This window comes from Stegostoma tigrinum, chromosome 19 (genome assembly GCF_030684315.1).
Source record: "Stegostoma tigrinum isolate sSteTig4 chromosome 19, sSteTig4.hap1, whole genome shotgun sequence".
NCBI lineage: Eukaryota > Metazoa > Chordata > Chondrichthyes > Orectolobiformes > Stegostomatidae > Stegostoma > Stegostoma tigrinum.
The window spans coordinates 28,799,778-28,812,538 of record NC_081372.1 but is presented as its reverse complement, the minus strand read 5'-3'; the positions used below and the strand labels follow the sequence as shown (position 1 = coordinate 28,812,538).

The 12,761-nt window shown below is 39.0% G+C and overlaps 1 protein-coding gene across 1 annotated transcript in view; it reads right to left on the bottom strand.

Annotated features, from left to right (window-relative positions):
* The window catches only part of srms (src-related kinase lacking C-terminal regulatory tyrosine and N-terminal myristylation sites), a 54,789-nt gene that overhangs the window by 14,551 nt on the left and 27,477 nt on the right, over positions 1–12,761 (bottom strand). The window contains exons 2-4 of the mRNA XM_048550296.2: positions 12,155–12,276; positions 4,242–4,405; positions 804–948 (exon numbers count right to left, since the gene is read on the bottom strand). Coding sequence (XP_048406253.1) covers positions 804–948; positions 4,242–4,405; positions 12,155–12,276 — 431 coding nt within the window. The remainder of the gene's footprint in view (positions 1–803; positions 949–4,241; positions 4,406–12,154; positions 12,277–12,761) is intronic.

Below are 12,761 nucleotides of genomic sequence, written 5' to 3'. Positions count from 1 at the left end.
CCTACACTATCCTCTCTACCTATCTTCTTTTCTCTCCATCTTCGGTCCGCCTCCCCCTCTCTCCCTATTTATTCCAGTTCCCTCTCCCCATCCCCCTCTCTGATGAAGGGTCAAGGCCTGAAATGTCAGCTTGTCTGCTCCTGAGATGCTGCTTGGCCTGCAGTGTTCATCCAGCTCCACACTTTGTTATCTTAGATTGGAGGTGAAATAAGTTTACCAATATGGATGTTTTTGCAAGGCCTTTTCAGAAACAATGAGAAACTTATCTCCCTTTGACACTGTTATTTAATTGTGTCTCTAACCTGCATAATTGTCAGTGATCCCCCTAAATTCCCTGTTCGTTAACTGCAAGGGTTACTTCTTTAATTTATCTGAATACTAAACAGGCAATTTGCAAAGGGATAATTTGCTACAGTGAGACTCTTAGTATGGAGCCATATCAGATAGAAGCATGGGTTGGAGATAGACCTTTGGAACTACAGCGTTGATTCTGGGATCTAAATTGTGGGTGTCCAGGCCCCACATAGGTTTCATACAGGGATTAGAGCCTCATAACATTATCTTGCTTTATGGTCACATTAACAATATTCACTTAGAAAACTACATGTTACATAAAATTATTCTGTTCCCAGAAAGAATGAACAAATTTTCAGATTTTAAAAATCTATAGCTACTGACTTTTCTTCAACAGTAACTATGAAGTTCAACACTCTTGTGAATGTGTTCTGCCAAATGTATTTGTTCACTTTTATATTCAGTTTGGACCAACACACACCATCCAGAAAATACATCATAATACAAACCTTTTTTAATCATTTTGATTGCTACATGTTGATTATTCTTCCAAACACCTTCCCAGACTTCTGCAAAATGACCTTCTCCCAGTTTTCGCAACAAAGTAAATTCTTCCCTTGGCGTTTCCCATTGGTCAGGTTTATAAACAGTCTGCTGCAAATAGGCCAAAACAATAAGACAGTTGTAAAATATGTTTTTAAATAACACCTTAAATGTTTATTTATTAACAAGTGCTGATACAAGTTTCTTTCATCAAATTCTAGGGCATCAATATTTTCTCAAGCAGAATCCAATTTCCTAACATCTTTATCAGATTATTCTACATAAGTGGCCAAGGGCTTCATTAATGGGATCAAGCAGCGCCATATGGACTGTAATTTATGCATATGTTTCAGTGCAGTACTTATGCAAGATTTTTGTTGTTGAAGACATAAGGGACAATTTTCATAAAAGTGTGCAGGAACACTTGATTTCCTGCAATCACTTTCCAAGCGTATAGTGTAATCTTCATAGGCTAACATTGACAGTGCTGTTACCACATTGGCTTCAAATGCAAGGCTCTGCCCGCATTTTATGTTTTGTTTTCCTTTGCCAGAGGATTAGGCCTGCACCAGATTGCACTCAGGTCAGGAAAGTCTTGGTGACCAGTTGACTTCACAAGCCAAGTGCACCAAAATCTAGCAAAAGACCGGGCAGAGGTGGAGGCGAAGAATGAGGTGAGATAGCAGCACACCGAAGATTGGCTCTATTATTGTGACCATGCGTACCTATTCAGGTAAAGAAATAAAGATCTTATGGGTCTTCCCAAAGGAAAACAAAGAGATCTTGTATTTTTACCTAGCATAGCCTATCCACAGAAGAACGTTGAAAGACAATATGAAAGAGGGGGAAAACTTCTAAAGGAGGTGCAGGAGCAGAGGGACCAGATCATTGCAGGTGGCAAGACATGTGGGGAGAGCAGTTAATAAAGTATACAATGTTCTTGCCTTTACTAACAGGGACATAGAGTACAACAGCAGGGAGGGGATGTTGATCTTGTACAAGATACTTGTTAGATCTCAGCTAGAGTGTTGCATATAGCATGTGCCACATTGTAGGAAAGATAAGAATGCACTAGAATGAGTGCAACTGACAGGAATGGTTAGAGGAATGAAAAACGTCATTTATGAGGCTAGATTCAAAAAGTTGGAACAGTTCTCTTTGGTGAGAAGAAGGCTGAGAGGAGATTTGATTGAGGTTTTCAAACTCGTGAGCAGGCTGGATAGAGCAGATAGGGAGAAGTGTTTTTGCTGTTAAAAGGAAAAGAAGTGCACAGATTTACAGAGACATGCAAAAGAAGCAAGGGTGATGTTAGAAAAAAACATTTTCAGCAGGTAGTTAGTGTATGGAATGCACTGCCTGGAACCTAGCAGAGGTGGGTTCAATTGAGACATTAAAGGGGGCATTGGATGATTATTTGGATAGAAATGGTGCACAAAGATATGGAGAAGAAGCAGGAGATTGTTACTAGGGAACAGAACCAGAAGATGTACGATGGGCTGAATGGCCTTCTTCCACACTGTAACAATTCTGTGATTTTTCGAGGAAGCACTATCAAAAGCAGGCTACCCAATAATTCATTAATTTGCTGTTAGAGAGATATGGTTGTGCACAAATCATCTGACATTGTAATCGTAACTCTTTCAAAAATTAATCGTTGACTGTGAAGCATTTTGTGATGTTGTGAAGATGTGAGAAAGCACAACCTACATGTAAGTCCTTTTTTTTTTGCAAAAACTAAACTCTCATGGCAACAAAGTGTTCTGATAAAATATCTAATTTACAACAAATTGTATGCTTTAAAATTAGGCAGTTTGGGGAAATCATACAGCCCTGAGGTCAATTTAACCCTAAGTCTATTGGAGAACACCTCTCAATGCTAAGTTCTGATCCCATAACTGTCTTGTAATCACAGATATCTCAATACTTAACTCTCAGCCTCAGAATTGGAAGCAAATTAGTCTATTTAGAATGACTCTGTCTTCCAATCCTGCATTTTAAAGTTTCTAAGATAGGGTCCTGTCTAGATCACCACTTAATAAAAATAGACATCAAAGACCACAGGTATAACAGCATAGAAAAAAAACACAAAAGAGATTCAGAAATGCTTAGTGACTTCTTGTATTGTTTATCTTTATACCTAATGTTGTGTAATCATCTAGAGGGCCATTTGGAGTTGTAGATCTTGCAACTCTGTGGAAGTAAGTTGGCAATGTTAATCAAAACTCATATGGATGTATGGAAAGAGAAGATAAAGGTTATGTTCTGTTATATTCCTGATCAGTACCACAGTTTTTTTTCTTTACTACACAGTCTGTTCTGAATAAAACCATTCCTCAAGTTCATTTAGAAGTTGAAGTTCTTGTTATTTGGTGATTTATGCAGAGATAGTTTGAGTGATCTGTTAACCAGCTGATCTGTGAATAGCCAGGTTGAGAGTGAATCAGCTCCAAGAGTTAACAAAATATGTTTTATGTCAAGAAATTAAGCATTGCTAAAAGGAGACAAGAAATTGAAACTCTATCTTTCACCTATCAGGACTAGGAAATAAGAAATAGAATTGTTTTAAAAAGGGGCAACAATTTTTACTGCATGAGAAATGGGTGCTGATTGGTTGGACCATTCATTGGTATGGATATGCAGCAAGAGCACTTAACTGTCAATCTTTGTTCTTAGAGCAGATAGGTAGATTTGATTGGTCAGGATATTGTCATTAGAATGCAGCAAAGATTGGCAGTCTCCACTAACCCTCTTTTTCCCGTGAATAGGTGCAGCATATGTAGGAATTACTTTTGCCTACACAAAACAGGGTTAAGCATGTTATTATATACAACTTCTAACCTGTGCAAACACAACACACTGCAAACTAGTCTGATGATCTTAAACTGGTTACAGTTGTAATTTGTAGCACAGATTATTTCATACCTGATTTCCAATAGCAGAATCACAACTAATATTCACCATACTGTTCCGAGGCTTGGAAGTATGGGTTGGTTAATCCTAGTCCTAGTCCTGATGTGTACCCCACGAAAAGCTTCAACATTATCTTTTTCCTTCCCTCAAAGCTTAATTTCTTTTTAAGTAGTTTGAGGCTTGTAATACTTCAAAGAAGCTATACAAATGAAAGTTTTAAATTATATTTTGTAGTCCACCAGGCAATGTCATTAGACCAGAAAGAGTGGAAATGCAAAAACTGTTGCATAGTTTCTAGATCACATACAAATAATAATGCTATGTCAGGTAAGGCAAACGCTAAGATAAACAGACACAGCCATTTTTTGTTAATTGCAGAAACTGTTGGATACGCTGCCCTGAATGAGGTAATATTTTGTCTCAATGTTGTAACATTTAACATTGCAAGTCTTACAAATACAGTTTTCATTTATATAGCGTGAACTAGTACATACCTTTGTGCAAGGTTTTGTTAACAAAAACCCAAGGGCCTTCCAATTTGTCTTGTAGAATTCCAAGAGGTCATTAATTGTCGGAAACTTCTTATCCTCATGAAGATAAAACATTCCCTCATCAGGTGAGGTAAATACCCGAAAGTGATAGACTTTATCATTTAAAGCTGTAGAACAAAGAAACAATTTTAAATTGAGAACACCACATGAGCTGGATTTTCCAGGAGTGGCGATCAGATGTAGATAGCTGCTCCAATCCCTTTTATGTAACAAAATAACTTCTATCTGATGGGAAGTTTCAGTCCCAGCTCCTTCAGTATTTCCATTCAGACAGGTCCCTCATTGTGCACAAGAGCCTGAAGGTTGCAGGCTACACTTTTTTACCCCACAGCAGACAGCTGATGTATGGTGAAGTTTAAAAGTCCAGTAACAGAGGCAGTCACTTTGACAGCTCCTGTGAAAGGGTCAGTGAGAGGTTAGGATGCCAAAGGGTAGTGTGCCAGAGGGATGGTAGTGTCGGGTAATCAAGTTGCTAAGTGACTAGGGGCAAGGTGCCAGATGAGTAGGGCACAAAATCACGAAGTGGCAAGTGGGCCAGGTAAGTGATGGAGTGTTTAGGGTAAAGGGTTACTCAGGGTTGGTGGGAGATATTGGGTCTTGAGTCATCAAGGTGAGTGTCTGATTCTGGAGCTGGGATAGGGGATATTGAGCTTGGTGGCTGGACAGGACTGGCAATAGGGAAAATGAATGTTGAATCCTGAAGTAGTGGAGGGTGGCATAGGCAGAAGGGAATGTTGGGTACCAGGTGTGGGAGTGGGGGGTGGGGGGTGTGTCAGATCCAGTGACGTTGTTTGGGTTGGCAGGTCTGACAGATCTTGGCAGGAGTTGTGGGGTGTCAGGTCAGGATCTAGGAGAGGTGTAGTTGGGGGCTATGGTTAGTTGGGGATCAATCAGCAATTAGATTAAGTTTTTTGGAAGTGTAATTTTTCCTGATTAACTATTTACTTAACTGTAGCAGAACCTTCCGAATTATCCACTTTTAACGGATACTTTAGGGAGAGTTCCAATTGGTATCTTCAATTTCCTTGACAATTCCCTCAGAGTGTGCTATGCTGCTGATTCCACAGGGTTCTCATGCACAACCATCATCCAGGCTTCAGAAATGGCCATTCAGAAGATCCAGGCTATTAATCCTCGCCCATCTTCCATCCTTTATAACCAGGCCTACACAACAAGGACTGACAGGCGAGGAGAAAGTCCACAGAGTGAAGATTGCCCTGTAACCTTCTGCAATGGTGCTCAAAAATTTGCTGGTATGAGATTTGGATATCAGTTCATCCCTTTTCCCTCTACAGGTTATAAAATGTTTCTCCATGGCCTCAGTTGTCCATACATTAATGTCATCAATATCTGGGCACAAATTAACTTCACATTGTGACCATAGTCTAAGCCTTTCCTTTGAAAATGAATGAAAATTACTGACTTAATACAGATCTTTGTTTTCATTTCAGTATCTGTGAATTGCCAGTGATGATCAATAATTTCCTTGTAATAATCTGATAATATTGTTCTTTAAAATCCAACGTTCAATGCATGAAAATGCAAACCTTGATTTTAAACACTTGTACATAGGTCATGTGTAGAGTTAAAATATTTGCAGAGGTACACATTGGATTCAAGCTGCAGTGTCCACACACCATTTTAACATGTAAATTTAAGATAGGAGGTCCATGTTGTCGTTTGGTGAGAAACTTTTTGTGGTTCAACCCATTCAAAAGTATGGGGTTACTGACACTAATTAGTCTCCAAAGCTAATTTAACTGTTGCTGTATTTTGCCAAGGAAATGTAGCATGAATGAGAACAGATCCAGAAGAAAATGAGTTGATCAGTTAATTTTCCAGTGAGCCAGGTTCAACTCCAGCCTCGGGCAATTGTCTGTGTGGAGTTTGCACATTCTCCTGGTGTCTGCATGGGTTTCCTCTGCGTGCTCTGGTTTCCTCACACAGTCCAAAGATGTGCAGATTAGGTGGATTGGCCATGCCAAATTGCCCATCGTGTCTAGTGATACGTAGGCTAGGTGGTTTAAGAGTGTAAAACGATAAGATATAGGAGGAGAAATGTTTTAAAGACAGCCATGGTTAAACTCCATCTGGATTACCATGTTCACTTTGGCAGCTAAATCTTAGGAAAGATACATTGATTTTGGAGTGGATGCAGTATAAACTTGTTACAATAATGTGGAGCTTAAGGGTTAGGTCATAAGGGAAGGTTACACAAAAATGGCATACACTCCTTTGACAAAAACAAAGTTGCTGGAAAAGCTCAGTAGGTGTGGCAGCATCTGTGGAGGAGAAAACAGATTTAATGTTTCAGGTCCGGTGACCCTTCCTGAGGACCCTTCTGAGGAAGGGTCACCAGACTTGAAACATTAATTCTGTTTTCTCCTCCACAGATGCTGCCACACCTACTGAGCTTTTCCAGCAACTTTGTTTTTATTTCTGATTTTCAGTTCTTTTAGTTTTTATACACTCCGTTGAGTTTAGAAGGTTGAGGATGACCAAATTGAGATGACTAAAATAATATAATTCTTTGAAAAGGATAAACATAGGGAAGACATTTTGTCATGTGGGTGAAATCCAGAACAAGATTACAGAAAACAGAAAAACATTATTTTCTCTCTACAGACTTTTCAGTTATTGTTTTGTATTTCCAGCACCTGCAGAATTCTGGCTATGATCTTAATATTACAGTAAAACCATTTAGGAGTAATGGAGATATGTCAATGTGTGAAACTATGAGCAGAGAAATGGAGCGCAAGCAAGATGGAAGAAGGATGCGGAGGTGATGACTGTAAGTATGAAGTGAGGAAGGAGAAGTGGACGATGGTTATGTGAAAAAGAGAGGAGAATTGATATATGATGTAAAAAATGCAAACAAAATTTGTGTGCATTTTATGATAAGTCACGGTGTTACGTAGTTCCCATGTAATTACACACTGAAGAATGTTTAGATGGGAGGAAATCTTTGACAATGATGATAGAGGAAGATCAATAACAAGATTTCATCAGGCCTTATTGATAAAGGTGGAGACATGATAACTCATATTCATTATTCCTGCTTGTAAGATCATTGCACCCCTTTCTGGAGTGAACTTAGTTCCTCGTGTGGGATAATACTGGAAATGACCCTTTCAATCGCCTTTGTCTGAGCCAATGAATAGATTTATAGTATCTGGGTAACAGTTACTCCATCTTTGTCTTTATTTCCTCTACAAGCTTGTCTGCAGTAGCACATGAAAGTGTAGAAGTGTTGCCCGTAGGATATGTGCCTTGTCAAAAAGTGTTTTTGAGTCTTCCAAGTAAAAACTACACCAGGAAGGCAATCTTGATTTAAATAGACTTTGCAACTCACATTGATAATTCTGTGCTTCATGTGAGAGGGTTGACTGATTCACAACACAATTAGAAGGTCAGCATATTATCTCCATAGTTTCATTCAATTAGGATTAATGTGGGCTTTATGCTGTCAATATCATGGGGCTCTGGCTGCTCTGTTCATTCAACTGGAGCCCTGAGCTACAACTATGACTTCAAACCTTAATGTCTAACAACAATGTGATGCATATGAGGTGTCAGTGAGAGAAGGGGGAAAGGGGACAGAAAAAGACACAAATAGGAATAAGTACTTTCCTCATACTAATTTTACATGCTTTCTTTAAAAAAAATCTTGAAGTTATGGCTTCTCAGGAAAGCATAACAAAGGTGGAGTAAAGACTGGATGAGTTTGAGGAGGTTTCATGCCTTATGTTGGTAGGAGGAATACACGTGAAGTAAATGAAAGATTAACAGGGAGATAAAGGATTTCTGTGAAAAATACTCTGGTCAAATAGATAGTTTCAAAGGTAAAAAGGATGGGAACGTGTACTAATAGAAATAATCATGGGAATTGGAAACACAAAAAGGTGAGGAAAAACACAAGTGACTGGGAAATGTAATGGAAAGGCTTCACAAACCTCAAAACGTGCACGAAAAGTGCAGTCATTTGGGGATTCATCTCCCATCAAAACATTGCCACACCAGCTACCATCTCCCAGCTAGAAAGAATGAAAGAAAAATCAGAGACAGGCAACAGTGAACACAGCAAAAAGCAAAAAAAAATTAAAGCATTATGGAGAGGAGAAACAGTAAAAGATGAGAGACGGAAACTTTAAATCACAATTTCCCTTGTGTAAAACCATGATGCCACTACTAAATGGCAATGAGATTTTTGAAGTGTGCTGCTGAAATATCAGTATATAATTCAACATTTAATTTAGTGCGATATATTCTGCCCTTATTTTTGCTAATCCATCTTTACATTTCCATTATTAACTTTTACATTTTATAATGTAAACTTGTCTTTTTGGCATTACACTTGCTCAGCAGGAGGGATCATGTCATTAATACGGTTAGAGGAAATATATAAGACAAAAGAATGGAATTAAGAGCAGACGAATACACTTGTAGCTGATGGCTAACAACATAGGGATTTAGAAGAGGTGGTTGTAGAGATAATGCATGCATTGTTGTGATCTTCCAAAACTAGCTAGGTTCTAGAACCTTTGTAAAGGATTGGAAGGTACAAATGTAACGTTGCTATTCAAGGGAGGAGAGTTAGATTCCAATACTATATTAACCAGTTATATCAGGCTAACTGTCCGATAGTTCCCTATTTACTGTCTGCCTCCTCATCGGTACTTAGTTCCATGCCTGATATTGATCTCAACATTCTGAAGGCAGAGGTAGTGCAAGGGCACCAGTAAGGATGTGCAATGTTAGGTTTATGTTGTAAATGGTAAAAATTTCCAATGAGGATGGTAAAATAACGCCAAAATATATAACTTTCAAGAGGAAACTAAACCCACTAAATATATCTGCATATCATGATTGAATGGAGCAGACTCAATGGGCCAAATGGCTTAATTATGCCTCTCTGGTGGCCTGGTCCACATGCAATTTACTGCAAGATTGACGTGTAGCACAATTTGGAGATTTAGCCATGATCAGAATGTTTAATTGAGTTACCAAGTTAGTACTACTTCAGAAATCAGGGGCATACTAAATTAGTGGTTAATCAAATGAATTTTTATCCCCTCACTGAATTATTAAATATGAAACTACCTCCTTTTGAATATATATTATACGTCATTTCTCTTGACCTAGTTTTAAACTATAGCCTTGAAAAGCCCTTCCGGTTTTGATCTTGACGGTCCTACTGAGATGAACTAAAATTAACAGGTGCTTCCATCATGAGGCCAGCATCTCAGGCACCTCCCAAAGTGAAGAATACTGCAAAGTGTGGCTTGTGACCAGTTATTTGTGACCAACCACCTACGTAATAAGCCTTTCCAAATGTACCAAGCTACCAGGGGTCTTTGTCACACACCAGGCCTAGACACCTGGATGGGGCTTGACATCTGCCTTTCACGAGGCCAAATCCACTTGGCTGACATCCCTGCCACTTCTCTTCCATGCTAATATTCCTATTCATTTGGAGTTTTGAAAAAAATGATTCATGGTATGTGGAGTCCACGGAGCCTGGGCTGTCCTAAGACCCTCTTAGGAAGTGGTGGAGAGATGCCTTACTGAACATTGCATTTTGTGTAGGTAGGCCCACAATACAGTTGAGTGAGGGAGTGTCTGGATTTTGACCCAGCAGCACTATAGGAATGATGATATATTTCATAGGAGGGATGGTGAGTGGCTTGGAGGGGAACTTGCAGGTGGTGGTGTCCCCATGTATTTGATACTCTAGTCCTTCTAGATGAACAAGGTCATGGGTTTGCAAGGGGTTAACCATGGAGGATTGGTGAATTTCTGCAGTGCATCTTGCTGGTGGTCCACACTGCTGGTGTGGATGCTAGATGGTGGACAGGCTTTTGGGAGTAAGGAGGTGAGTTACTCACTGCAATATTCCTAGCCTCTGACATGCTCTTGTAGCCAGTGCATTTACATGGTGAGTGCAGTTGAGTTTCTGATCAATGATAACTCCCAGGATGTTGATAGGAGGGGATTCAGCTGAGTAATTCCACTGAATACCAATGGACAATGTTTATATTCTCCCTTTCTGGAAATGGTCATTACCTGACATATGTTAGGTATGAATGTTATTTGCCACTTTTTAGCCATAGGCTAGATACTTTCCAGGTCTTTCTGAAGTTGAATATGGACTGTTTCAGTATTTGTGAATGGTGCTGAACATTGTGCAATCATTGGCGAACATCCCCACTTCTGACCTTATGATGGAGGAAAGGTCACTGATGAAGCAGCAGAAAATAGTTAGGCCTAGGACATGACTTTGAGGAACTCTTGCAGAGATATCCTGGAGCTAAGATGACTGACCTCTAACAATTATAATCAGCTTCCTATGCACCAGGTATGACATCAGTAAATGGAGAGTTTTCTTCCCAATTCCATTGACTCCAGCTAATCTTCCCTGATGTCATACTCCATCAAATGTCTTCATGATATCCATGATGTCATTCTCACTTCACCTCTGGAATTCAGCTCTTTTCTCCAAGTTTGGACCAAGGCTGCAATGAGGTCAGGAGCCATGTGGCCCTTACAGATGCAAAATTGAGCAGCAGCAGAGCAAATGCTGTTTGATAGCAATGTCAATGACTCCTTCCATCACTTTACTGATGACTGTCCAGGTTGGATTTACCCAGCTTCATGTGTATGGGGCATTCCTGAGCAATTTTCCATATTGTCACATAGACGCCAGCATTGCAACTGGATTGGAACTGCTTGGCTAAGGACGCAATTTCTGGAGCATACAATTTCAGTACAAATGCAAGAATTCAGGGCCCATAGTATCTGCAGTATCCAGTGCCTCTAGTCAATTATTAACGGAGTGGAGTGAATTGAATTGGCTGAAGACTATCATCTGTTGTGCTGAGGACCTCTGCAGGGTGCCAGTCCATTTTGCATATATTTTGCCAAATCCCTACCTATTTTAGAATGGGAGTGAATTTACATGATTAATTTGCTTCATGCGTGTGCTAACATTTTTAGGAGGCACATGAGTGTCTATTTCTTTTCCCCATATGGTTTACAATTATCTGATTTTGCCTGAATTCAAATTGAAAACCAATGATTTGAGACTGTTTGAGTCAACTGCTTGGATGCTGCTGTATGAGATGAGAATATGTTATCTCTGATAATACAATGAAGATTTTTTTCTAACACTTTAGCAAAGGGAAACAGAAAAAGAAAATTGAGGTGCTATTATTTTGCTGATGTGCACCATGAAAATGTTCAATGGGTTACAGATTAGCTTGCAGATTTGGTCACTATAAAACAACTGCATACCAAGACACCAGCTCTGCTGTAATGTAATGTTCTCATTCCAGCAGGGGTCAGCTAATAGCAGTCAGAAGTAGGAATTCTGGCTAATAGTTCCTGTTATTTGCCTGGAATTAGCTCACTATTAGATTAAATTGGTTAATCTCAATAGGATCGAATCAGAGAAATCAATGTTCTAGGAAAGGTTTTAACATTTATAGGGAGGGTGTAGAGTATATTGTATGTATACATATACACAAAGCAAAGTTCATAAATCTGCCAATATTTCATTAAAAATGTGATCACTGGACGTCATAATTGTATTTGGGGCATGGCTAATACTGGATGGGCAAGCATTGGTTGCCTATCTCTGCTTGGCCTTGAGAATGTGACGGCGAGCTGCCTTCTTGTACTGTTACAGTGCATGAAGATTTGGCATTCCCTCAGTGCTGTTAGGATCAGAAATCCCACAGAAGTGTAAGCCGGCTTCCGAAGCTGAATACCAAAGCACTTCATCAATAACCCATCAAACCACTCATTACAACTTAATTTTAATAGAAACTTTGATTTACACTTAATCGTGTTTTGCATACCTGATATTGAAAAATCACTGTTAGTAGTCTCACTTGTACGAACCAGGAAAGTTCCATTTTGATTTTCTGCAGATTGCAGCAATTTTTCTGCGTTGGCTCTTGATATCCTTCCAAAATACCACCTGATTTAAAAAAAAAATCAATTTTTACTACATATTGCTAGTAGATTCCCTGTGCCAACATTCATGGTGTTATTGGATGATATGTCATTTTATATCAATGTCTAATATCTTAATCAATTTCTCTCTCTGAAATCAATGTTCTAGGAAAGGTTTTAACATTTATAGGGTGTAGAGTATATTGTATGTATACATATACACAAAGCAAAGTTCATAAATCTGCCAATATTTCATTAAAAATGTGATCACTGGATGTCATAATTCCTGGCACTGAATGATAGACTCTTCAAGCACAGAAGCAGGTATATGGTCTGTCAAGGTTTTGATGTTTTTCTCCATGTAAATCAGCTAATCTAATCTTACACTCCTGGCTGCACCCTTATCTTTTTATATTCCAGTTATTTTGAGCAACCCCAATTTCATGATTTTATACTATCTTGTTCAGAAGTAGGTGCTGGAAAATATTTCTGTATGTTGCAACAGAAGCA